The sequence below is a fragment of the Pantherophis guttatus genome, chromosome 2, assembly GCF_059756535.1.
Source record: "Pantherophis guttatus breed Tessera chromosome 2, ASM5975653v1, whole genome shotgun sequence".
Lineage (NCBI taxonomy): Eukaryota > Metazoa > Chordata > Lepidosauria > Squamata > Colubridae > Pantherophis > Pantherophis guttatus.
The window spans coordinates 145,731,952-145,759,338 of record NC_142064.1 but is presented as its reverse complement, the minus strand read 5'-3'; the positions used below and the strand labels follow the sequence as shown (position 1 = coordinate 145,759,338).

The window sequence follows — 27,387 nt, the reverse complement described above, 5'->3', positions numbered from 1 at the left end:
CTGGAGGTTTGTGATTAAACAAGCCAACTTGGTAATGATGAGTTTAGGCAGATATTGTTGGGTGACCAAATTAACTGCCATGAAGTGAGTGGTCACATTTATTTATTTATTTATTTATTTATTACATGTATTTATATGCCGCCATTCTCCCGAAGGACTCAGGGCGGCGAACACAAGTACAAGAAACAAGTACAATAAAATCCCATTTTAAACCAAATAACTAATTAATAGTAAATAATAAAACCCGGAATCAGAATCAGCCTATTTGTTTGAACAGCCAAGTCTTCAGGTCCCGACGGAAGGAACGGAGATCAGGAGATGTCCGGAGCTTGGTAGGTAATTCATTCCAGAGGGTGGAAGCACCCACAGAGAACGCCCTACCGCTGGGCATAGCAAGACGACATTGGCTCGCCGTCGGAACCCTGAGGAGAGCAGCCCTATGTGAGCGAACAGGACGGTTAGAGGCAGGCAGGAGAAGGTCCTGCAAATATCCCGGACCTAAGTCATGTAGGGCCTTATAGGTGAGAACTAGCACCTTGAAGTGGACCCGGAGAATCACTGGTAACCAGTGCAGCTCACGCAGGAGGGGTGTTATATGGGAGTAACGAGGTAATTTAAGCCTCTGGGGAACTTTCCATTCACTTGAAACAACAACCAATCTTTCAGCAAACAGAGGAGCCCACCTTGGTCAAAGAGAAATCTCCAAAACCATATCAGGGGTGTTCCCTTTATTAGATTAACTCAAGTCCACAGAACAATATGTACGTTTTTGAGTTCATAATGGACTTTTCATCAGATAAAGAGCCAGTTTGGTCTAGTACAGGGGTCTGCAACCTTAAACACTCAAAGAGCCATTTGGACCCATTTCCCACAGAAAACACCGGGAACCAATAATTTAACAATCGGTATGACTGGGTGGGCGTGGCCAACTCAACGTCACTCACTCCCACCCAGTCACAGGACACACACACCCCAGCCACGCCTACCAGCCAGTCATTAGGGCAGAGAACCATTGCTAAATTATTTGACCCGCCCAGCCACCTCACCTCTCCCTCCCCTCTCAGTCACGTCTTGTCACACCAGGACTTGGATGTCTTGTTCACCTCTCTCTCCCTTTCTCTCTCTCTCTTTCTTTTTCTTTCTCTCTTTTTCTTTTTCTTTCTCTTTTTCTTTCTTTCTTTTTCTTTCTCTGTCTCTCTGTCTCTCTTTCTCTTTTCTTTCTCTTTCTTTCTCTCCCTCCCTCCCTTTCCCCCACTCTCCAACCCACACATCCAGGAAATATCTCTAAGGAACTTCTGTCTCTGGAATACAAAAATAAACCTTGCATTGCAAAAGAAGTGACTGTCAGACTGTTACATCACAGTGCAAGGTTGCTGCCTTAGATCGCCACACACATTTCAGAGAAGCAACATCACAAGCAGCAGCACACTTACACAGGCACGCATCCGCATCCTGCAACTCGATCCAAAGCGGCTGGAAAATATAGTTCCCAGGCACCCCTGAAGATGCTTGGCAGGCAAAGCATGGGACGACACCTCCCCCCATCACTAAGGCAGTATCCGCTGAATCCTTGCAAATCTGGCAAAGGTGGAGAGAGGGGAGCAGACGGAGCTGAATCGAGCTGCATCTGTCTCTCTCAAGTACCTGCCCAACACTGCAGGAAACGGTGGGCAGCTACTTCTGGCCTTTCTTGGTGCTGGACGTGTGATCTGCTCTCCACCCCGAGACACTGGCCCGCCCTGCAGCCAAAGCTGCTACTATTGCCAGAGGCGAGTGGGGCAGGGTCGCATTGTGGCTCTTTAGCGTAATGGGCTCCAGGAGGAGGGGGCCCTGTCTCCCTCATTGTGAAGTGCACTAAATTTCATCATGCTGCGCAAGGTGCTGTGAGAGCAGCAGGCAGGCCATGGAGGCAGTAACAGCAGCGGCGTCAGCCGCTTCTCTCCGCAGCAGAGGAATGAAAGGAGCGAGCTGCAGCAGAGGGTTAAAAGAGCCACATGCGGCTCTGGAGCCGCGGGTTGCCGACCCCTGGTCTAGCCGTTAAGATACCAGGTCTTCCGGGTGCGCTTCAAGGTGTTGGTTACCACCTTTAAAGCACTCCATGGCATAGGACCTAGTTATCTTCGAGACCCCCTGCTGCTACTGACAACTTCCCATCGACCCGTGCGCTCCCACAGAGAGGGCCTCCTTGGGGTGCCATCAGCCAAACAATGTAGGCTGGTGACCCCCAGGGGGAGGGCCTTCTCTGTGGGGGCACCTACCCTATGGAACCAGTTGCCCCCTGAGATAAGGAGAATCCAAGACCTTGGTGCCTTCCGCCGTGCCCTTAAAACTTTCTTTTTTCATCAAGCCGGGCTGGCTTAACATATTTTTAAATTTTTAATTGGTTTGTCATTTTAAACTGGGGCCAAATTAATATATATTCTTTTAATTGTTCTTAATGTTTGTATTGTATGTTTTTATCTGGCTGTACACCGCCCTGAGTCCCTTGGGAGAAGGTGCAGTATATAAATTTGAAAATGAATGAATGAATGAATGAATGAATGAATGAATGAATGAATGAATAAATAAATAAATAGAAAGAGGAAGATTGTGAGTCCAAGTCCTGCCTTAGCCATGAAAGCTGTCTGGCTGACCTCGGGCAGACACTGTCTCTTTGCCTAGCCCACCTCACAGGGTTGTTGTGGGGAAAGTAGGAGAAAGAAGGAGCATTAGATGTTTGCTCTCTTGAGGTTTTTTTTGTAAAAAATAATAAAGGCAGGATATAAACAAATAAAGAATCTAGGAGTTGGGGATTTAAGACCAGGGGCCACATGTGATCTCCAAGCTCCACTTTAGCTTCTACAGCAGGTGTGTCCAACCCTGGACAGCTAGCCGCACAATAAATAAAAATAAAGGATTTTTATCTATATAAATTAACGATAGTATATATATTATGTGCAGCCCAAGACAATTCCTCCTCATTTAGAGTGCCCAGGCCAAAATTTTGGACACGCTTGCTCTACGATAACCTCAGATTCAAATCACAAGATTACTTATTTTTATTGGTATAATGTTTCATGTTGGAAATATATATACTTGAATTACTATTTTTAATTTATTTGTTAGATTTATATCATACTTTTCCTTCAAGAAAAGGCAGCTTATGTGGGGTCTTCCTTCATTTTATCCCCGTAAGAGCAATACTCTGAGAGAGGAGTGACACACCCAAAATCACTCAGTCGCTATCTATGGCCGAGGATCAGCTTGAATCTGGATCTCCCCCAGTCTCAGATTAATACCTTTAACCACTACATCACCAATCTCCCTCTTAATTTGATTGATGTAAATGAACTCTGAAAAGTGTAGGTAGATGATAATTTTGACCAAGTTCCAGGCTTAATTCTCCACCCTGATCAGGTAAAGATTCTCTGCAGAGCCATCTCTCTCTCTCTCTGTCTCTCTGATGTTATCTGTAACAGAGTGTGCTCTGCTGCCCTTTGACCATTCCTCCTCCTTTCCTGACCTACGTCCTGTGTGTGCAGTGCTCTGCCGTACCTCCTCCCCCAGAAAGGAGGCAAAGTCTGTTAGCCTTGTGAGGTGAAAGGCTTTCTGAGGCATTAGAGTTGCCTGCATTTTCCTGATGTTCCCACTGACAATGAGCTGAAAGGTAGGTGATTATGATTCTGGAAATCAAACATTTGCACCCTCTCATCCCGAACCATCTACTCTTACTGGAAGGATCTTCACGGTGCTTAGCAGGAGTCTTTCCTAGTCTTCCTTAAACATGCTTTTGCTTGAAAAATAACTTTTGAAGCAGATACTCTGCCATTGAAATACTTGGCGGGATTCAATCGATGAAAGTTTGGGGAGGCTATGGAAGCAATGCTCTGATTAGGAAATGATTGATCTTTTAGATGATAAACTGTAAGAAAGCACCAATGGTTCCCTGGATTAGTTGCCAGGAAAATCAAGCTGGCGCTAAGTTCTCCTGCACAGTATCATAATGCAGACACCTAGACCTGGGGAAAAAGGCAGGCAGACATTAGCAGGGAGGGTGTGGCTCGACAACAGGAAGAAATCATGACTTACAGTCCAGACATTTTATTAGCCTTGCGCTGCAGGTAACTGCTATTTTTTATTGTTTCTCTCTCCACAGAACTATTATTTGGCATCCAGGGAGGATGGAGTATAGAAAACAGCATTGCCTGCAGTGATATGTCCGGTGGTGCTATGGCCAAATGAGATGGCTAAACATCTTGTGGTGGCTGTTGCTCTCTGGGCTGTGGGGGGCCCTGCTGGGCTTCACCATCTTTACCTGGGCCGAGATAACCATGCCTTACTCTGGATGCTGACTTTGGGTGGCTTTGGCATAGGATGGCTTTGGGAACTGTGGCTGCTCCCTGGTTGGGTAGCACAGGCAAATGGTACCCAAGACTTGCCTAATGGTCAACCCCCACCTTTGAACCCTGTGCGTTTTCTTGGCCAAGCTTTAGTGGGCATCTATTTTGGGGTAGTGGCTTTGATTGGTCTCTCTACTCTGCCAGGTTTTTACCTTCTGGCCCTCCCTCTGGCTGTGGGTCTTGGAGTTCATTTGGTGTCTGAAGTGGGCAATCAAGCCTCCAATCTTCAAGCAACCTTAACGGCTGCCTTCATAACTGCACCAATCTTCTATGGCCACCCACTGGGGATCTTGCCCATTACTCTCACCACTAGTGTGACAGCCCAGAACTACCGATGCTATAAAACCAGCAATCGCACCAAGAAGAAGCTTAGCCTCCGACTTTACCGACTAGGCCTGGCCTATCTGGCATTCACAACGCCACTGGCCTACTCTGCCTTTAGCAACACAGCAGCCACTGCCAACTACATAGCCAGCACAATTGGAGCAGCCCTGGATTATGTCAGTGTGTTTCCATCATTGAGTGGATTATTGGAATCAGTACTGCTTCTCCCCTACCGTGCCGGGAAGATGCTGGGTTTAAGTGGTGGCTATTTCCAGGAATGGGAGAACATTTTAAAATTTGTACAGTCTTTCCAGAATGAAAGACGTGAGATGGCGTATCAGGTACAGTGGACTTTTATTATTGTTCAGCTTTTGGAAACAGTTAAGTTTCAAGTTTCCTACAACTTATCCAACAGGATCAGGGTTGTCCTCAACCTTGAGGGAAGAATGTTCCAGAGGGCAGGGGCTATAACAGAGAAGGTACGTGTCCTGGTCCCTGCCAGTTGACATTCCTTAGCTGATTAGACTCGTAGCATACCCAGCATCATTTACTACCTGTGCAGCCACATTTTGCATCAGCTGAAGCTTTTAAATGCTTTTCAAGGACAGTCCCGTGCAGAGTGCATTGCAGTGATCCAATGTTATATTATCAAATATAGGAAATGAGACTCTGCACTAAATCTTTCCTTCCATTCTGGACTAGCACAGGATCATCTGCAGGAAGGATTTTAAAAAAAGTCAAGCTAATGGTCATTACTACATAATAGAAGCCCTGTCCCCTTTGTATATGCATCACAGTGTTTATAAGCTTTGACTGCACATTTGTGGCCACCCTCTTGATTGCTTTACCCCTTCCCAGTCATCCTTGATTCAGGTTGTCATATTTTTTCCATCTCTGTGTGCCTTCAAGTAAGTTTTTTATTCCTGGCGACTACCTGGATTAGCCCCTGCAGTTTTCTAGACAAGATCTTTCAGAAGTGGTTTGCCATTGCTTTCTTCCTAGGGCTGAGAGAAAATAACTGGCCCAAAATCACCAAACTAGCTTTGCATCTAAGGCAGGAATAAAACTCACAGCCTCCCAGTTTCTAGGTGATGCCTCAACCAATACATCAAACTGTCTTTTGTCCTCAGACAGACTAAAATATTCACTTCAAGCCTTACATATCAAACAACTTGCCTTGCATGTATTAAACAACTGCAATTTGTATTAATAGTAAAATGGCATTAAAGGAAGCTCAAATAATAGTACTGTACAGTGTGCAAGATAAAACAACAACAAAATGTAAGTCATGTTAAATCTAATTAGAAACGGTATGTGAAAAATTCTTATTCTATTCGGTAATAATATCTTTTATTTTAACAATATTTAAAAGTAAGCAAGCAACTAAATAAAACACACAAGAATACCCTAGCCCAGGGGTGGGCAAATGTAGCTCTTTTACAATCTGTGGACTTCAACTCCCAGAATTCCTGAGACAGCTTGGCTGTCCACAGGTTGTAAAAGAGCCACATTTGCCCACCCCTGCCCTAGCCAATAATTTTGCACTTACATTCATTTACCAATTTTAAATGCTACTTGTGAAAAGAATATCTGAAACCAGAACTTTTTGGTTGTTAAAGAAAATAGTTCAAAGGGCAAAGAAGTACCGTAAACCATGTGGTAAGTTATCTGTCACACATATTTGCTCCATTATTGACTATTTCTTCCATTTACAGTATTTTTCCCTGATGTCCAAGAATTAAAATTCCCAGAATTTTTAGTATAGCCCTTGGTTAGAATTCTACAGTCTTAGATTTAACACAAGAAGACCATATTGATTTTAGTGGAATTTTCTGAGATTATTTGAAATATTACAGCAGAATATGCCATCTTTAAAGGCTGGAAATTGTATATTATCATCTTGCTAGTTGAAAGTTTTACCCAGAATGTATGACCAGAGATAATAACAAAGCTCTTCAGTTTTGATGTCTTTGGGTGTAGAAAGAAAGAAAAAACAACTGTGTTTTGCAGAATTGCAAGAAAGAGAAAGTACCTTTACGCTTAGCTTTCCAAAGCTCTGCAAAAATCTACTATTAGTTCATCCCCTACAAAAATCATCCTTCATTTGATTTTTGGCTTTCATAGATTTACCAATAAATTGTAACAAGTGCAAGAAAATTATTCTTTGTTCTCTCCACCTCCGCTCCATCCCTGACAAATGACTAGTTTTTTTCTTTCTTAGATGTTATCCTGCCTTTATTACTTTATAAGAAACTCAGGACAGCAAACATGCTCCTTCATCCTCTTCCTCCCTTTTCTCCACAACAACCCCGTCAGGTGGGTTGGGCTGAGACAGTGATTGGCCCAAAGTCACCCAGCCAACTAATTATCAATTACATAATTGGTAATTAAAATATTCGTGAACTCACAGCTTTGATAGGATGCTGATACTCCTCTCCCCTCTTCTTCTAGATTTTAGGTATCCCTAATGATGCCACTCCAGAAGAAATCACCAAAAGCTACCGGGAGCTGGTGAAGCTTTGGCATCCTGATCATAATCGACATCAAATAGCAGAAGCTGAAAGACGTTTTATTGAAGTGCAAGCTGCCTACGAATTCCTCATTCAGGCAAAGAAGTCAAAATTCACATGATTGCATTTTAGATGGCACAGAAATTTTATTACCATCAAACAGCTGGGGATTAAACTATTATTATTAAAGTAATGGTTCTCAAAATAACATGGGCCAAGTTATAAATAGTGTTAACTTTCTATGTACCTTAAATTTGTTAGAAGGTGAAGATTACAAACACAACTGTTTTATGATCTTTCATTAAACGTTTGTTATAGTTCCAAGACTTTTTGGATAAATTGGGGAGCGGGACCTTATTGTACTGCAGTTTCACTAGGCTTGTTTTTTATGAGATACTGCCAGTTTCTTTTCAAGTTGCCAATCCTCTGATATAAAAAGGGAATCAGTGCCATCAATTTTGCTGGTTTCTGCCCCTGAAATATATGTTCAATATATATTAAAAAAGGTATCTTATTTATCGAATAAGTCCTACTATGTTAACAATGAGAAGATGTACCTCATCCTTTCTAACTTCAGGGAAAATCAAACAAGAATTGCATAGAATCACCTTGTAGGGGAGATGGGCAGCACGGAAATTTAATAAATAAGTAAAAATGTTCTAATTTTCTTTGTATTTTATTGTTGGTTTATATTTCTGATTAACTTTAATTATAGTGATTGGTTATGACACTGCTTTAACTAGTTTTAAGCCACCTTGAAAATGTTTACACTATAGATGTGAATTTCTTAAATTATAAAAATCAAGAAAGGAGTTAGCTCAAGGTAGCAGTTTACAGTAGAATACAAGCTCATGCTATGCATACATCCATTATTACATCATAGGTTTCCTTAAACTTATTACATTCTTTAAATTGCTTACTTCATTAATATTCCTTTCCATATCTTTTAAGTTTTAATTGTCCCAATATTCTTTTTGAAACAGCAATAACATTAAATCGTGTAAGGGTTTCTCTTTTCCCACAATAACATTTAATTATCCTCAATATGAGTGAACAGCAAACTTTGTCATTAGTTTTATTATGACATAGCATTTGAAAGAGTACTTTCCCTTTACACTGCAGTTTGTGTTGCTAATTTTTCTTGAGTGCTTGGATGGCTGTAGTTGGTAAAACATATACCTATATTTTTTGTCTATTATACTTTATTATCTTTTACTGGAAACACAGTATGAATTATTGGTTTGAAATGGTTACATGTTCATCTAGGCCCAGTAGGTGACACTATTGAGCTATTAACAGAAAATGAATGAGACTTGATTTTTAAAAAAAAATCAGGGAAAGAAAAATTATATTCTTTTTTTATTACATTTGCTTGCCACCCATCTTGCTGTGAAATGATTCTGGGTGGCTGCAAGGCCATATTAAACAGAAACTAAGGGCAAAAGACAAGAATGAGATGCTGGAAATGAATTAGCATTTTTATAGCAATGTCTCTCATTTAAGGAACTTTCAGATTTTCAGTCTGGATGTAGTTTTAGAAAATGTTTTATTAACTATGTTTTAGAAGTAGCAGAATGCTCTAAATATTATGACTGGGAAGACAATGCATCTCCATCCATATACAGAAGACATCTTGAGGCTTGAAGGCAAGTGATGCTTTGCCTAAAAGATACAGGATTTGGGGAGAATTTAAACCAGACAAATCCAGTGAGAACTGGAATTAATTATAGTTACCACTGTGGAATCCTGCACAGGAGGAGACTTGAGAATGTGCAATTGTCTAATCATGGTACAAACCTTCTGAGATTGATTTCACCCTACACTAATGTTGCCTGTTTGGTTTTATTTACGTGTAAACATTTGTTTTTGAGCAACTGCATACATTCAGCCAACCATGGCCTGTGTGACCTCAGCAAACTTGCAGGTTTCTTTTCTTAAAAAGCATTAGTATAAAAGAGCCTACATTCAGACAAAACACTGGCCCATACCGTGAGGCTAGCATAGAAGGCAATCACGATGAATTGATGTACTGAATGAAGTCAGAAAAATGGGTCCAGAAGCTGTAAGGCAAGAGCTACGATGGCCCAGTGGTTAGAATGCAGTACTGCAGGCTGCTTCTGCTGACTGATGGCTGCCAGGAGCTCGGCAGTTCGAATCTCACCAGGATTAAGATTGATTTAGCCTTCCATCCTTCCGAGGTGGGTAAAATGAGGACCCAGATTGTTGGGGGCAAGAGGCTGACTCCGTAAACCGCTTAGAGAGGGCTGTAAATCACTATGAAGCGGTGTATAAGTCTAAGTCTAATAAGTCTAAATGTTATTGCTATACATAAATTCAGTAGATCATGTCACCCATATCAACATCTGCAGGGACAGATGTTCTAAATCTCTTGACATAAAACAGGGCAGACGCACAATGAATACACGGGCATACACGAAGCTTAAAAAAAAGTATGCGCGGCGTGCAAGGGATTGGGATCCTCCTTCGGCCGTTGCCGGAGAGAACGCGCATCTCCACACCCCGTTTCAGGATTCGCAGCAGGAACAGGAAAGAACCTCCAGAGCTCCTCGCGCCCCTCCGTCCGCCTGGATTGGGTCTCCCTCCACGGCTTTGGCAATTGGTCTATCGTAGGTTAACCATCCGTCCGCAACAACCTCCTTCGCGGTCGCTGATTGGGCTTTCTCTAACGCCGAAGCCGATTGGACAACGGGCGAAGCGCTTCGGTGGCTAGAGCGGTTCCGTTGTCCTCGAGCCGAACTCAATTTTTGGATCTCGGGGGAGGCGAGGGAGGGAGAAGAGAAAGGAGGGAAAAGGTGGGAGCGAACTGGGTTCTCCGTTTCTCCTATTGGCCGGCGCTCCGCCGAAGAGAAACACCTTTCTCATTGGCTGAAGGAAAGAGGGCGCCTGTGTCCGGTTGGTTGCGGGGCTCGCGCAGCCTTCGACGATTTCGCTCTCTTCTCCCTTACGGGTGGGCGGGGCTCCACTTTCCCCGGCGCTTGGCGGCGGCGGCGGCCTGAGGTGAGGAGGGGATGTGTAGCGGCTTTGATGGTTTGGTGAGGTTTTCCGCTGAGGTAGATAAGACGGTGGCGCGTGTGGGAACAAGGCGACGAGCGGGGAGGTTGGGCGTCATGGTGGAGGTAGGGGGGGGGATCACAAAAGCATGTGGGAAAGGAGCCTCGGAGGAAAGAGGCTGGAAGCGGCGATGGGGAACAAGGGAAGGAGGCACAGGCAGGCAACCGAGGGAATGGCCCCGTGTTGGGAGGATAAGGGGTGGGCTCAGAGGCAGGCAGGCAGGCAGGCCGGCCATCGAAGGGCGGCGAGCTGGAGAGCGCAGAGGCGATGTGGCGGTGGAAGGAGGGTTTTTTTTTTTTCATATGTGGCAGGCAGGACTGAGGCTCAGCCCGGAGCCTTGGAAGGCTTCCCCCTCAACTCTCCACGGCAGAGGAATGATATCTCTATCCCACGAAAAAGAAAAAAGAAAAGACCCCGCTCGGAAAAGTAGAAGACGCCTTGGCTTTGTGGGGGGGGGGGGGGAAGAGACTCGGGTCCTTTACAGATAAGGACACCCCCTTTCCCAGGACAAGTCAACAAAGAACCGTTTACAAAAACAGGCTTCAGGGCAAGTGAATTATAGTTATTGGAATTCTGGAAAGATAAAGTGACAATGCACTGATGTGCCCTGTTTGCAATGGAAAGGTGAAACAGAGAAACTTGTATGTCTGTGGAGATTCTCCATCATCCAGATCATGGTTGTCCCAAAGGTACTTTTTCCAAAAGGCAACTGGACTTCCTTTTCACCAAGAAAGTCCAGTTGCCTTTGGGAAAAAGCATCTCTGGGACAGATAAGCTTGTCGGGAGCATGGCTTTAGACTGAATGGAATTATATTCATTAAGCAGAAAAGATAAATCAAGACAAAACAGAGGAAAAGAATGTCCTATGATTGAAGGCTTGAGTTTTCCTGTTTAATTATACAGCTCCGTTCACACAGTACTAAACTGTGTTTTGTGGCTTTAATGTGAAATGTGAACCCATTCCAAGAAAGGAAATACATTTATTTGCCTGATTACAAAGATGTATGTAAGTTGGGATAAACAGTTTTGGTCCTTAGGGCTTTTGCTACTGTATTAGTTGTGACACTTCTACCTTATGATCTTTGAAAGTAATTGAAAGTTGCAGACTCTGAACATGCAGAACTCTTTGTGTTTGTGATCAACAAGACTAAAATAGCTTGGTAAGGGACTACAGTACTCAAAAGCCAATTAGCCAGATGTTGCTGTTTTACCATAGATGTTGTTCAGGCTTTGAAAAGGATAAACTTTTTTTATTGTTGTTCACTACCACAGAATGAAGTGAAAAACAGACTAGATCTGACAAAGGAGTATTTGCTGTCTTGGTTCAAAGTAGATTGGCCACCAAAAACTTTGGATGTATTGATCTACAGTGGCAGGTTTCTGAGATTATCAAATACATTATAGACTAATGATGCTATGTAAATATAGAAAGTATAGTTAGACAAATAAAGTATGCGTGGTTCAGAATTATTTAAGAGTAGGAAGGAAACTGTGGTTACTTTTAAATCTTTTTTCTTTTTTTAGGTATTAAAATTGGACATTGTGGCTAGATGCCTTATATTTGTGATAAAAAGACATCTATTGGTTCCATTTTATGCTGAATAGTTGGTTGTGCTTTACTCTTTATTTAAAGTGCTAGATTAGAGTGACTTTTATATGATGTCCTGTGCAGTTTAGAAATGCTTTCAAATTAAATTTATTTACTTTGATTATAGATTTGTTGCATTTGCAGTGTAGAATATTAATGAACATCATTAACATTAGTCTCCACTTAATGTATGTCAAATAATGTTCAATGGTTAAATAAAACAGAGCTTAAAATCATAATTTATTCTTTATCACTTCTATTAGGCTGTTTATTTGGCATAGGAAGTCTATCTCCTTGATTGTCAGTGGTAAAAATAATTTCTTAATTTTCTGTAGTGACTAAAGCAGACAGACAAGAACTATACATTGCAACTAATAATAACAGGACTTTTATGTTCAGAAAATTCTTTGGCAACTGAGGATCATATGTTATCAGTACTGTACTTAATTTCAAAACTGCATTCAAAACTTTTTAAATATTTTCTACATTGCTGAATTATTTGCTCCAAAATTTTGAATTTATATGCAATGTTTCTATACTGTAGATCTTTCTAGAGCTGTGGAACTCTTTTGGAAAAGGGACTTCTTTCAAGCCAATTTGGTTTAGTGGTTAAGGCACCAAACTAGAAAGTCAGAGACAGTAAGTTCTAGTCCTGCCTTAGCCAAGAAAGCCAGCTGGATGTGCTTGGGCCAGTTACTATCTCAGCCCAACTCATTTCACAGGGTTATTGTTGTGAGGAAAATAGGAGGAGGAAAGTGTGTTGGATATGTTCACTTCCTTAGAGTTATCTCTAAAAATAATGAAGGTGGGATACAAATAAATAAAATAAATAAAAATAAAATTTAAAAATATATTTCTGAATTGTTAAAGTGGCTATATCTTTTTCCAGGCTTATGTGGTTGCTTTGGAAGCTGTTTATGATCTTCTCTGCATATGTATCCATCCATACACAGTGATTTCATTTCATGTTCCCACTTGTTCTAGAACATCTCTTTTGAGGGACTTGCCCAACTCTGTAACCATGTGCAAATCTTCATATACTGTTTATCACATTTTGGGATCTGAAGCTGTTCTAACTATTGTCTTCATTTTTGTTATGAAGTTTGATTTTTTTTTTACAATTTAGAAACTCCTTTTCCAAATTTTGTGCAGTTTATTTCACAACTATCACATCCACAGGCTGTATTTATAAAGTATACTATTTATATTTTATAAACTATAGTATAGGTCTTCAAGACCGCCTTCTGCTGCATAGCTCCCAGCGACCGGTAAGATCCCACAGAGTTGGTCTCCTCCGGGTCCCGTCAGCTAAACAATGCTAGCTGGCGGACCTGTGGGGGAGGGCCTTCTCGGTGGCTGCCCCAGCTCTCTGGAACCAGTTACCTCTTGAGGTCCGGACTATCCCCACCCTATTGGCCTTCCGAAAAGTGGTGAAGACCTGGCTTTTCTGGCAGGCCTGGGTCCGTTGATCTCGCTCTTGTGATCTGGCGAGATCCGGCCATGAATGGCTTGAATGAGTTTTTAATGTTTTTAATGTTTTTTTATAATTATTTTTTAAAATGTATTGTGAGCCGCCCTTAGTCTTTGGAGAGGGGCGGCATATAAATTTAATTAATTAAATTAAATTATTAGATATTACGGTCTGAAAATAAACATGATTTTGATTTTTGGAATTCATTTTATTAAGCTACAATCCTGTGGAATTCTCTGGGAATAAGTAACATTGGGTTCAATGTGACTGACTTTTGAATTGGATTGCTCTTCAAGAGAAGATGGTCCTAATCACAGATGGGTTTAACACAGTGGTTCTCAACCTTCCTAATGCTGTGACCCTTTAATACAGTTCCTCATGTTGTGGTGACCCCCAACCAAGGGTGGGTTCTAAATTTTTTTACTACCGGTTCTGTGGGTGTGGCTAATTTTGTGGGTGCGGCTTGGAGGTCATGTGACTGGGTGGGCGTGGCTAGCTGGTCATGTGACCGGGTGGCCATGGCTATATGTATAGGGACTACTCAGAGGGCTGAAAAAAGTCATTTCTGACAGGTCCTCGCACTTTTGACTGGTCCTCACACTTATGACCATCCTCACATTTATGCCTGTTCAGCATTCTTAACAACCATGTCACTCATTTCACAACTGCTTCTCTTCAACGTGGTATAAGATAGGGCAAAAAACGTAAAATGTGAGGACAGTCGTAAATTCGAGGACTGGTCAAAAGTGGGAGGACCAGTCAAAAATAACTTTTTCAGCCCTCTGAGTAGTCCCTGTGCATAAAAGGACTACCCAGAGGGCTGAAAAATGTGATTTCTGACAGGTCCTCGCACTTTTGACCGGTCTTTGCAATTATAACTGGTCATCATTTATGCCCATTGTACCATTCTTAACAACCGTGTCACTCATTTCACAACTGCTTCTCTTCACCATGGTGACAAGATAGCGCAAATACGTAAATTGTGAGGACAGTCATAAGTTCGAGGACTGGTCAAAAGTGCGAGGACCAGTCAAAAATAACTTTTTCAGCCCTCTGAGTAGTCCATATGCATAAAAGGATACAGCAATAGACAGGGATGAAGGAAGAGAAGGGAAATTAGAGTAGGAGTGAAGGTAAGAGAGGGAGGAAGAGAGGAGGAGAAAGAGAAAGAAAGAGGAAGTAGGGAGAAGAAGAAGAGGGGGGGAAGAGAAAGTAAGAAAGAAAGAAAAGACAGAGGTGGTAAGTTTGAGGAGAAAGATTGCTGTACAATAAAAAAGATGAAAGGGAAGAAAGCCAACCCCAAACAAATATTAAGATATTAAAATAAAGAATGAATTGTTAAACTTTAAAGAATAAAAGAGAATAAATAGCAATAATTAGAAACACACATACAAACATACAACGTATTTTCTTTGGACAGAGTATTTGGCCGGTTCACAAATTTAAACAGTTGTAGGAGGTTAGCACCCACCCCTTTCCTAGAAGACTGAAATATTTTGGGAAATATTAAAAAGGCAGAATATTATATTTCCCTACCTGGATGAGAAATGGAGAAGCATATTTTACAGACAAAGCAGCTCCCACCTTCCTGCCCCCCACCCTTTGTTAATGGGCCAGAGGCAGAAAGTCAATCCTTTGTCAAAGGACATTTGCAACACAATAGCAACAGAAACTAACACAATGGGCCTCATCAAGCCATGTGAGCCTGTCCACCATTAAACCATCTTTCCAAGCAGTCTCCATGTTTCCAGTGTCTTTTTCCCCACTTGGAGCAGAACCCAGAAGGATATTTCTTCCAACACAGTATTTAGTCATTTCAATTAAATTTACAATTTCTATATTTCCTTTTTACCATATTTATTCTTCATCTATTTTTTTTAAAAAACAATATTACCCTTCATCCTCATCTCTAATCTTAATCAAATTCAATTTTTCCCTTCTATTCTATATTATACCCCTTCGCATTGTCATCTATTTTTATATCCATCCTCACATTGGTTAATTATGTAATACAGTTGTTTAATACAAATTCAACATTTTAATATAAATCAATTAGTTATATAACTATCTTTTTTGTATATTAATCAATATGAACATGAATATTCCAATTATTTCCATGCAATACAAATCAATTAATTATATTTACCAATAATAATAAACCAAATAATTTCCCCCATATATTCCTCTAAACCACAACTTAACCAATTAATAGTATCTCAATTATTACAATTCCCTAGTTAAATAGAGCTTTTTTTCTTTTGGGTTTTAAAATCTTGGAACTCTCCTCTTTTGCCCTAAATTTCCCATTGTTTGCAGTTTTGCACCTACCTTTTTTGGAGAGGAAAAAGAAAAAGAAATCTCTCTGCCTCATTTTGTCACGTTGCAGCCTGCTTACTTTCAATTTCGCTTTTTCAGCATAGCTATAGTTTCATAGTTATGAAACCAATCATTTTTGACCAAGTTTTGTAACAAACAACTGCTTTTCTTCTTAGAATTTCAACTAGATGTATACTGCTTTGAGTATTATGAGATGGGATTTTTTTGTCAAAGAAGTTACAAAACCAACAATGATTGTAAGATGAAGTTGTACTTAAATCTGTTTCATAGGACACTATCCAAAGCGATTTTCTTTTTCTGCTCTTTCATAGGCAGAAATTCAGATATAAATTCAAATGCATCATATCGTGCAGAGATGGGCAGTTCATTTTACCAAGGGGTGACATGAAAAACGGACTGTTCTGGAGGGATGAACCAATAGAACTGTGAAGGTCCATAGACATGCATGCATACACATGCATAAACTGGGAAAAAAAACAGTCACCTTCAAAATAAAAGCAATCCACTTGGACTAGACAGGGATAGCCAAAGGTCCTGAAGTGACCTGGGGGCCATAAAATGCCCAATGACCAGGTCTGATTAGTGTGTACTTGTTCAATGTATTTTAATTGCCATGTGATAACATCCTGAAAGAACTGATGGCCAGACTGATTACAGAATAATTATCTGCACTTATGGTCCCTTACGATTCTCTTCTCCCAATCTGGGCTAGGTGTATTTTTTCCCCCAATATCTACCCATTTTCATAGATGATATACATCATAATTCTTGTTTTCTTATGTCTATGTCTAATCCTCAATTACAATGGTTGTGAGTGCACCATTGGGAGATTGGAAGTTTGGGATAGATTGTCAGGAGAAAATCTATGTGGTCACTAGGAATCAAAAACGATTTGATGGCAAATAAATCAAAATCAGTGTCCAGTATTTTGCACCAGAAGTCAAAAATTGACTCAAAGGCACATTTTTAAAAAAAGTCTTAGTATATTTTTGTTTTTCCACAGTTTGCTGTGTTCTTGATCTTAGTAGCCTCCGGTTGGGCAAGAGTCTGTCCCTTTCTAGCTTGTGAAACTTCATAAAGTATTAATGTTGTGTAAATATTAATGTAGCTGAGGGCTGGCTACAGATATTATAAAGCCAGTAGTTTTTTCTAAGTACCCAAGTCTAACTCAGTTTATAAGAAACCATTTGTTACAGTTCTGAGAATTTAAAAGTATTGTGTCATGCAGCCCATAAACGTGGTTAGTTTTCTATTTGTATGCTTGGCTTCTGGCTGAACAGCTTATTGCCTTTTAGAAAAATAGTTCATAAAACAGCCCTTGCTTTTATGTAATGCTTCTAGAGTTGCTAGTTGATTTTGGGACAGTTATTCATGAGCAAGGATCAACATGCTTATTCTCACAGCAATTATTTTGTCTTGGGGGAAACAACCATAACAACAGTTCTTTGTATAACTGGAATAACTGATCTGGCCACTATTTTTAAAAGCATAATTCTGTGTAAAAAACTGGAAGCTAATCATTTTGGGCTACAGTCCAAAGTTGCCATTTGGTATATAGACAAATACTAAAGATTTGTGCAGTGGTACACCAGAGATAGATTTGACAGTATACTGTTTAGTTTTTAAAACATTTGATGGATATATAAAATGTACCAACTATATACCTGATTCTGTTACATTCCTATATAATTGATTTCCTTGACTTAACAATAGCAATAGCACTTAGATTTATATGCCACTTCAGAATGCTTTACAGAGTCAGCACATTGCCCCTAACAATCTGGATCCTCATTTTACCAACCTTGGAAGGATGGAAGGCTGAGTCAACCTTGAGCCTGGTGAGACTCGAACTGCCGAACTGCTAGCAGAATTAGCCTACAATGCTGCATTCTAACCACTGTGCCACCATGACTCTTACAATTTTATTTATTTCTAAAAAAATTTAAAGTGTCTGTCTCCCTTACAGAGGGTCTCTGGACTATGTGCAAATAAATATTAAAACCATAAAAACAGTATATAAAATTTAAAAGGCAATCTGTGTTAAAAATTAAAAGGCAGGGGAAAGGGCTTTCAGGGCGCTAACCAGCTACATGTCCCTCTGTTCGCCCCAAGTAAGCTTGCAGAGTCATGATTTCACACCTATGCAGAAGCCCAGGAGAATGGGGCCTGCCTCACTTCTGGCGGAAGAGCGGCCCTGGTGCAGTGGTTGGAATTCAGTACTGCAAGCTACTTCTGCTGATCACCGGCTGCCAGCAGTTTGGCAGATCGAATCTCACCAGGCTCAAGGTTGACTCAGACTTCCGAGGTCGGTAAAATGAGGACCTTGTTTGTTGGGGGCAATATGCTGACTCTCTAAAATGCTTAGAGAGGGCTATAAAGCATTGTGAAGTAGTATATAAGTCTAAATGCTATTGCTATTCTACAGGGCATGGGCAATGGCAGAGAAGGGTCTCTTCCTGGACCCTGCCAATCAGAATTCTTTTAATGGATAGCGTCCAAACATTCCTTCCCTACCTGACCAGTGGGGTGAGCTGATGTAACAAGATTTTTATTTATTTTATTTTTTTATTTTATTTATTTTTATATGCCGCCCTTCTCCGGAGACTCAGGGCGGCTTACAATGCGTTAAGCAATAGCCTTCATACTTTTGTATATTTTATACAAAGTCAGTTTATTGCCCCCACAAACCAGGTCCTCATTTTACCCACCTTAGAAAGGATGGAAGGCTGAGTCGACCTTGAGCCTGGTGAGAATTGAACTGGCAGTAATTGCAGGCAGCTGGATGTTAAATACTGCCTTAGTAGCAGGCATTAGCCTCCTACGCCACTCAGGCTCATAGAACTGTCTATAGAACTGTCTTCAGATGAAGACAGTTCTATAGATAACCTGGCTCCATGCCATTTAGGGCTCAAAAGTCAAAACCAACACCTTGAATTGGACCTGGAAGCAAACCAGCTCAGCAGAGGTGTTACATGTACCGTTCTTTGGGCACTCAAAATTGCCCATACAACCACATTTTCCAGAACGCTGCTACTACACTCCAGCATAGGGTTAAACCCTCATTTCTGCCAGCAACTGAGAGAACCTTTATTGATTTAACTTCCTACTCTGTGCTCTCACCACGCCCCTTTTGCACTCAGTTCCCCAGTCTTTCTCTCAGTTGCTGCCGGACTGAGAGGGTTTTCTCTGTGCTCTGAGGTAAGCGTTAGGCCTTTGTTTATTTTTGATTAGCCCCTTTTTATTTTCGGTTTTCTTGTATTTCCCTTTTGACTCTTTTTGTTCTATTTATTTGAATTTCCGTGGTCTCCCTGCCTGTCTGCTGTTGGTCGGGTTCGTGCCTGAGAGATCAGGTCGTCCCGACCGGGGCGTTTGCGCCCACAGCTGCCGGTTTCTGTCCCTGCGGGGCGGATCCGGCCAAACTGTGATCCCCGGAGCGTGCGGAGGCTAAAGGCTGCGCTGCCTGCCTGCCGAAGTCAGGAAGTGTGCTCGGAGCGGCAGGGCGTGTGGGAGCAGGCGGATAGCGGGCGCGCTACCGCCGAGGAGCCTCATCGACGACCGTCCCGTCAGGTTCCTGCGGGCGGCGTCGCAGCGATCCTCCCAATCGTCGTTCGGGCAGCTTCCCGACGCGTGGGGCAGCCGGAGCAGGGCGCGGCGTGGCGGATGGTCGCTCGCCACCCTTAAGGCAAGGAGACATCGCAGCGATCCTCCCGATCGTCGTTCGGGCAGCTTCCCGACGCGTGGGGCAGCCGGAGCAGGGCGCGGCGTGGCGGATGGTCGCTCGCCACCCTTAAGGCACGGAGACATCGGCTGCAGACTCCCCTCACGTGGCGACCTAGGGAGAGGCGTCGAGGGGTAAGACAGAGGCCAGTGTAAGCGAAGGGGACTCTCTAGCCCTTCCTGCAGAGTCATCGTGCGGCCGCCATTTTGGTTTGTGGGCGGCCGCCATTTTGGCTGGCCTCGTGGAGCGCCCTACCTCGCAGGGCTTCCTAGCTACCTGGGACCAGGCTCCTTTTGAACGCCTCGAGCATTACCAAATGTCCGCCAGCTGTTCACATCCTGCTGGCTGAGGGGGGGGAGTCACCTGACAATCCCCTCTGTGAGCTTGCTCGTATCACAGGCCTAGCCCAGTGCTTGGAGGTCTCTGGCGCCCAGTGTAACCAGCTTGAGGAGTGGCTAGCGCGTTCCTTTCCTGAGGGGAAGGCCGCCACGGCCCAAGTATTCCAATTAGTTTATACATTTATTGTTGTTGATATCTAATTAAGATTTAAAAAAAAAAACAAACAAACAAACCTCCCTAGTCCAACGGTTGGGCTTTTATGATGGCGGATTCTTCGCTCTCCTCTGACGTGGACAGGGAGGCCAGTCCGGTCAGATCGAGTAAATCCCGCAAGAAGCGGTCAGATAAAAGGTCCGCTACGGGAGGCCATAAATCCCGGTCCTCTACGTCCTCCACGGCGGCTGACAAGGACGTCACAAGGCCTTGGAGAAGCAATGGGAGAAGGCCAGGCTGGCCAGGCTGGCTTCAGCTTCCTCGTCTTTGGATCCGGAAAGGAGGTCGGTCTTACCCATCCCGTTGGCATTGCAGAAGGGTGTGTCCGTTTCGATGCCGGATGTCTCGTTAGCAGGTCGAGGGCCCTCTCCACCTCCGCGACGCCAGCCTTCCGCCACGTTCACCCCCACAGCAGCGGGGCTCCGAGCGGCGGATCCTCCTCCGCCTCCTTCACAGTATGACTTCCAGTCGATGCTTTCCACCGCGTTGGCATCTATTATGGCAGCTAGTGCGCAGACTGCGACCATGACCTCATCTGCGGGGCCTTCTTCAGGTGGTGTGGGGGCTGCGGGTTCTCGAAGGACTCGTTCCCCCTCCCGTCTAGAGTCGGATTCGTCTGAGGCGTCCGACCAGGAGGAGGAGGTGCCAGAGGACATGGAGTTTTCAGAGGATGAAGGCCTCCCTCCTGACACTCCAGCTTTCACCGGTCTGTTCCGACCTGAAGTATTCAAGTCTTTACTGCACAAAGCCAGGATGACGACTAATTTGGGTTCGGTGGGGGCTCAACCCCCGGCGACCCAACCTGCACCTGGCCCGCATGATGCCTTGTTCAGACAAGTCAAGAAAGAAAAGGACTTTATTCCGTGTCCCCAATTGTTCACGGATGTGTTGCAGGCACCTTGGGGTCAACCGGGGTCATCTACTTCGCCCAGTAACCTGGACAAGAAGTTATTCTGTTCGGCCCCTGAGTTGGAGGCGATGTTGAACTTGCCCACGGTGGATGCTCCAGTGGCTAGCCTCACTTCTCAATCGATGGTTTCATCCGATCCCCTTGAAGGGCTGAAATCTGAGGACAGACGCACCGAATTGGCGTTCCGGAGGTCTCATCAGGCAGTGGCTTGGACAGTCAGGACGGCCACGGCCACTTCATTCTTTAATCGAGCCTCTCTGATATGGCTGCGCCAACTCCGAGAGCGACTTCCGCCGGAGGAACGACGCATGCTTCATGATATCAATAAGATCATTGCGGCCACAGAATATTCGGCGGATGCCTCACTGAACTCTGTCAAGTTTGCTTCTCGGGCTCTGGCGGCTTCTGTCACTTCACGACGTCTTTTCTGGCTCCGTCCGTGGAAGGCTGATGTCAAGGCCAAATGGAAGTTGGCAGCGGCTCCATATAAGGCCCCCGACCTGTTTGGCGCTGCATTGGATCCAGTCCTAGTGGAGGACAAAGACAAGAGAAAGATTATGCCTTCCTCTTCTCGCAAGCATGACAGGCGCTATACTCCTTACTCACAGCGTCAGCCCTTTCGTGCCTATGCAGGGCAGGGAGGCCCTTCTACCTACCGACAGCCGTTCCAGCAGTCCGACCGCTTCACTGATAGGCACCGTTTCAGAGACCGCGGCAGACCTCAACATGCGTCAAAGAGACCTTACCGCGGGGCCAATTCTAAGCCCTTCCGCAGGGGCAAATGACTCACCGACTTCTGGTCCCGTGGGCGGGCGACTCCAGGCCTTTCACCGCCAATGGATCCGTTCCACATCGGACGAGTGGGTCAGACGCACGATTTCCGAAGGCCTCTCGATAGAATTTTTGGATCGTCCCCCTCGACGCTTCCTCAGATGTCCTGTACCCCTGTCTACGGACTGTCGCAAACAGATGATAGCGGAAATAACTCACCTCCTGGAGATAAGAGCGATAGAACTGGTTCCGTCGGATCAAAGAGGAACCGGATTCTATTCGGTCCTGTTCTTGGTTCCGAAATCTTCAGGAGGCGTCCGGGGGATTCTCAACCTCAAGGAACTGAATCGTTCGGTGCGTTACAGGCGGTTCAAAATGCACTCGCTTCGCTCAATCCTGGCATCGATTCGCCCGGGGGACCTGATGCAGTCGGTGGACTTGCGAGAGGCCTACCTGCATGTTCCAGTGCTTCCTTCTCATCGTCAATTTCTACGCTTCGAGTATGCGGGCAGTCACTACCAGTATTGTGCAATGCCGTTCGGTCTTTCCTCGGCTCCCAGGACTTTCACCAAGCTGGTGGCAGTGGTGGCGGCAACTCTCAGCACTGTACCGATCAGGACTCTTTGTTATTTGGACGATGTGCTGGTCCTTTCTTCGTCCAGACAGAGGGCAGTGCGAGACATGGAAAGGGTGCTCCTGGCCTTCAGGGAGCACGGTTTCACTATCAACCTGGACAAGAGCCATCTCGTCCCCTCCACCTCGATTTTACATCTCGGAACGGTGATAGACTCTGGGAGGGGGCAGGTGTTCCTGTCAGAGGACAGAGTGAAGAGCATTGTATCGCTCCTGGACTCGGTCTTAGCCCGGAGGTCGGTGCCCCTGTTGACATTGTCCCAGTTATTAGGGAAGATGGTGTCATGCTTTCGCATTGTTCCGTGGGCACGCAGACACTCTCGCCCGTTACAGTGGCTTCTGCTTCCCTTCCAACGGACAGGCTGTTCCAATTCGGCGAGGAAGGTACGGGTCTCGCCGCAAGTTCGACTGTCACTGCGTTGGTGGAGGTCGACTGCCATTCGGAAAGGCTGCAGCTTTCTGGAACCAGACCGGGTAGTGATCACCACCAATGCCAGCCTCCACGGGTGGGGAGCCCACCTGGATGCACAAGTGGCCCAGGGACGGTGGACTCCGACGGAGCGCGGCTCCAGTATCAATCTGCTGGAGCTGAGAGCGATTCGCCTCGCCCTTCTACACTTCCAGCCGCTGATTCACCGTCGTCATGTTCTGATACTCACAGACAACACGTCCGCCAAAGCGCACGTGAACCGCGAAGGGGGGACGAGGTCACGGAGCCTGATGTTCGAGTCAGAGCGTCTGTTCAGCTGGGCAGAGCGACACATAGCGTCGATCCGGGCGGACCACATTTCCGGGATGGCCAACACGCGGGCAGACTGGCTCAGCAGGGAGGTGATCGACCAGGCCGAATGGCAGCTTCTTCCCAGTCTGTTTCGGGAGGCTTCGCTTCGCTTCGGGCGACCGGTAGTGGACCTCTTCGCCAGCCCGGCAAATGCCCAACTCCCCAGGTTCATCTCTCGCTTTCCGTCGCCACTCGCAGAGGACACAGACGCTCTGCGATGCAGCTGGCCGGCGGGCCTTCTGTACGCCTTTCCTCCCCTACCGCTGATTCCACAGGTGGTCCGGAAATTACTTGCGGAGAGGGCGGAAGTGTTGCTGGTGGCGCCTTACTGGCCGCGCAGGCAGTGGTTCGCAGACCTCGTGGAGCTGTCGGCGTCGGATCCTTGGCTGATTCCTCCCCACCGGATTGTGCTGCGCCAGGGGGCCATTCAACACCCCGAGCCCCAGTGGTTCCAGTTGGCCGTCTGGCATTTGAACGCGTTATCCTGAAGAAGGGCCGCTTGCCAGACGAGGTGATAGGGACGATGCAGGCGGCCCGTAGACCATCTACAACGAGAATTTATGAGGCCTCGTGGAGGGCCTTTTGTCACTGGTGCGCAGGGGCCCATGTGGATCCAACTTCCGCAACTGTTCAGGATGTCCTGTGCTTTCTCCAATCGGGGATGGACAAAGGTTTGGCTCCAGCGACCCTACGGCGTCAGGTGGCGGCCCTGGCCACGGTATTGTCGTTTCCCCCGTACACGTCGCTGTCGCATCACCCGTGGGTGAGGGGGTTTATGCATGGCGTTACGAATCTGAGGCCGCCCACAGTTCACCGTTATCCATCTTGGGATTTGTCGTTAGTGTTGCAAGCCCTTACAGTTTCACCGTTTGAGCCGCTAGGCTCTATTCCCTTGAAGTTTTTGTCATTTAAAGTTGCCTTTCTGATAGCGATCACTTCGGCTCGGCGCATATCGGAGCTCTCGGCCTTGTCCGTCCGGAAGGATTTGTGTATCTTCCACGCTAACACGGTGGTTCTTCGCCTTGATCCTGCGTTTACACCCAAGGTTAACTCTTGGTTTCACCGATCCCAGGAACTGGTTCTCCCAGATTTCTGTCCATCGCCCAGTCATCACCGCGAGGTTCTTTGGCACACTCTGGACGTTCGCAGGGCTCTGCGACGTTACATACGCAGGACTGAGTCGTTTCGCAAGACGGAGGCGCTGTTTGTGTCGTTTCATCCAGCTTCTATGGGTCAGAAGGTGTCTCCGGCCACGATTGGCCATTGGATTAAGGCCTGCATTTCTTCGGCCTATGAGAGGCAGGCACGTCCTGTTCCGGCGAGAATCCAGTCTCATTCTACTCAAAGTGCGGCTACTTCGGCTGCCTGGGCGACCCAGGCGTCGGTTTTGGACATCTGCAGGGCAGCCACTTGGACTTCCTTGTCACCGTTCATTAGACATTATCGCATTGATGCTTATGCATCTGCGGAGGCGTCATTTGGACGGAGAGTTTTGCAGACTGTGGTCTCTGGTTCTTCGGATAGGAGTGGTGGGTTACCCGACCCTGGAATTTAAGCTTGGGTATGTCCCTATGCTGGAGTGTAGTAGCAGCGTTCTGGAAAATGGACGTTGACTTACCTGAACGTCCTTTTTCGGAACGCTGCGTATACACTCCATTCCCCTCCCGTTTGTTCTGACGTTTGTCAGTTGTTGTTGTGTTTTCTGATGGGTTTTAATAAAGTTGGTTCTGGTTACCTGCTGTGTCTTCGTTCAAGACTGGGGAACTGAGTGCAAAAGGGGCGTGGTGAGAGCACAGAGTAGGAAGTTAAATCAATAAAGGTTCTCTCAGTTGCTGGCAGAAATGAGGGTTTAACCCTATGCTGGAGTGTATACGCAGCGTTCCGAAAAAGGACGTTCAGGTAAGTCAACGTCCATTCTGTACCAGCCGAAGCTTCCAGATAACTTTTAAAGGGTAGCTTTGAAAAGCGCATGTAGAATGCATTGCAATAGTCCAAATGGTAGATGACCCGGTCATGAGTGACTGATTCATTCAGATGGTGCCTGCGACTTTCATTATTCTCTAATCAGAGAAAATATTTCATATAGAATAACTCATTCAGGGAACAAAATGGAATAGCTTAGTTCAGTGTTTTCCAAACTTGGCTATTTTAAGATGCATGGACTTCAATTCCCAGAATTCCCCAACCAGTATGCCTGGTTGAGGAATTCTGGGAGTTGAAGTCCATACATCTTCAAAGGGTCAAGTTTGGGAAACACTGGCTTAGTTAAATAATGTATGTTCCTGAAGTATTCTTTTTGAAGGAAAAAAAATTGAATGGGTTACAAGATGGGTGGATATGGCAGTGTTTAAGCGCTTGAAATTTTTAGGGTTGTGTAGTTCTTTCGGCCAATTTTTTCTTTCCCTGAACTATTTTTGTATGTGGGAAGCAAAAGAAAGACATTGAAATAAACACTTTTCTTAATAGCCAGTATATAATCTTTAATTGCAGTATTGTTAACATTGTTCTCTTATTTGCATTCTTTGTGCAGCTGTGATCTTCATTTATTTTTTCCTAGACTCTGAGGGTGCATGATATGGTAATATGATGATATTACTGATGGTATGCAATTAGATGTGATTGTTTTTTCATTATTTGGAGTGATTTTTTTCCCCCTTTTCTAGGTGTGTTAACATTGTCAAAAGTACTTTAGAGTATATCTGTTTTTAAATGAAAAAAAAACAGGACAGTGTATAGCTGTTTTCTTAAGTTGCACCGTTTGGGGGACAATATGTAACTTGAAGGTTGCAGTTCTTGAGGCCTGCTTAAAATGTGTAATAAACTCTGAATTCTAAAAGAAATGAAATTACCTTCTTCTGGGAATATTGGTTGTCAAGTAGAGAACAGGAAGATATATCTTGAACAAAAACTGAACTTTTAGCATTTTGAAATAGTATTTTTAGTTTCCTTACTGATGTTGGAGTGTATAGTTAACAGAGGTTTTAGAATTATAAGTACCGTATTTTTCGGAGTGTAAGACTCACCTAAGTTTTTGGGAAAGAAAATAAGAAAAAAGCTGATTAGCGGGTGGATCAGCCTCCCAGAATACCCCCAATCAGCTGCTCCCAGAGGTGAATTTTAGCAACAGGTTCCTTGGTTGTGAGCTCTGTGCCTTGCTTTTTTTTCAGCCTCTGAAACCTCTGTTTCAGAGGCCTTTTTTTCTGCCTCTGAAACTACTGAAACTCTGTTTCAGGAAAAAAAAAATCTGCTTCTGAAAGCCTCTGAAACAGAGCTTCAGAAAAAAAAGCCTCTGAAACTTCATTTCTGAGGCCTTTTTTCTGAAGCTTCTTTCAGAGGCTTTTTTCAGCCTCTGAAATCTCAGTTTGAGAGGCTGGGCGGGGCTACACTTGGAGTATAAGATGCACACAGATTTTCACCATCTTTTTATGGGGAAAAAGGTGGGTCTTATACTCTGAAAAATACGGTACTCACCAGACTAAATGCGTAATATGTGGGAGTTACAATGTTGTTGGCTCTGAGGACTATACAGACTTTTAGGAAATAGTTTCATGACTGTTTGCTTGCCTTATGTTTATTCTTGATTTTGAATATGAAGTAAATTATCTTTTTTTAAAAAGTGAAGGTAGAAATGCAAAGATTTTTCACATAAAATGCCCTAAGCATATTAAGAGATAAAACATCATTATTAGAATTAAGCAAAACTGCTATTATCTTTAATACAATATGCTAAAAACTTAGAACTAAAAAAATGAAAATTAATATCTGAGTGTTTAAAGTTTGAATATAGTAAAATACTATTCTTATGTGACTATTTCTGTTCTTCAATTTATATATTTTAAAAGTAGTTTTTATACTGAAATTTTAATGACATTTATGGAGACAAAGAAAAAAAAATATAAGGCTAGCAACTAACAATTTATAATTTAGTTTATTTTCTTTTATCCTGGTGGTAATATCAACTATTTTTGTGATTTTTTTCCCCTGTGGCATACGTGTAACTTTTTTAAAAAAAGAGAACTACAGTATCTTAGGAACTACAACATTTCATAAATTATTGTGTGCTGTATGCACTCATAAATATCACTTTTATACTCTCTTTGCAATGATTCTGCTCGTGAGTCAAACCTCCTCAGTGTTCTGAAAAAGTTTATATTGTGTAAATGTAAAATACATTAACTTCAGTTTCAGAATACTAGCTGTTTAAATAGAGGGCAAAGTCTGCCAGATGTTACACTGGCCTTGATAAGTTTCCCCTGCTCTTTGTTTTGCATTTTTGTGAAGAAACATTGAGTTTGGTGAAAATCACCCCATTTTGTGGAATGCTCTTGCATACTGAATACA

At 44.0% G+C, this 27,387-nt stretch overlaps 2 protein-coding genes across 5 annotated transcripts in view; both read left to right on the top strand.

The window, feature by feature from the left end:
• The first annotated feature begins 4,143 nt into the window (after window positions 1–4,143).
• DNAJC22 (DnaJ heat shock protein family (Hsp40) member C22) lies at window positions 4,144–7,426 on the top strand. Its single transcript, XM_034413058.3, has 2 exons — window positions 4,144–5,044; window positions 7,155–7,426. The coding sequence occupies exons 1-2, from the start codon at window positions 4,223–4,225 to the stop codon at window positions 7,332–7,334; spliced, it is 1,002 nt and encodes a 333-aa protein (XP_034268949.2). The 5' UTR covers window positions 4,144–4,222; the 3' UTR covers window positions 7,335–7,426.
• Window positions 7,427–9,898: 2,472 nt separating this feature from the next.
• The window catches only part of SPATS2 (spermatogenesis associated serine rich 2), a 59,311-nt gene continuing 41,822 nt past the window's right edge, over window positions 9,899–27,387 (top strand). Inside the window, exon 1 of one of the 4 annotated variants that reach the window (XM_034412550.3) lies at window positions 9,899–10,231. The gene's annotated coding sequence lies outside the window, so the exon portion shown is untranslated. Of the gene's footprint in view, window positions 10,285–10,834; window positions 11,292–27,387 lie in introns of those variants that run through there. The other 3 variants (XM_060688840.2, XM_087886973.1, XM_087886974.1) reach the window with 3 other exon arrangements.

Excerpts from the sequence above, each read along its gene's own strand:
- DNAJC22 (XM_034413058.3), top strand. The coding sequence starts at position 4,223 with ATGGCTAAACATCTTGTGGTGGCTGTTGCTCTCTGGGCTGTGGGGGGC. Across the intron at positions 5,045-7,154 it reads GACGTGAGATGGCGTATCAG|ATTTTAGGTATCCCTAATGA; the intron begins GTACAGTGGACT and ends CTCTTCTTCTAG.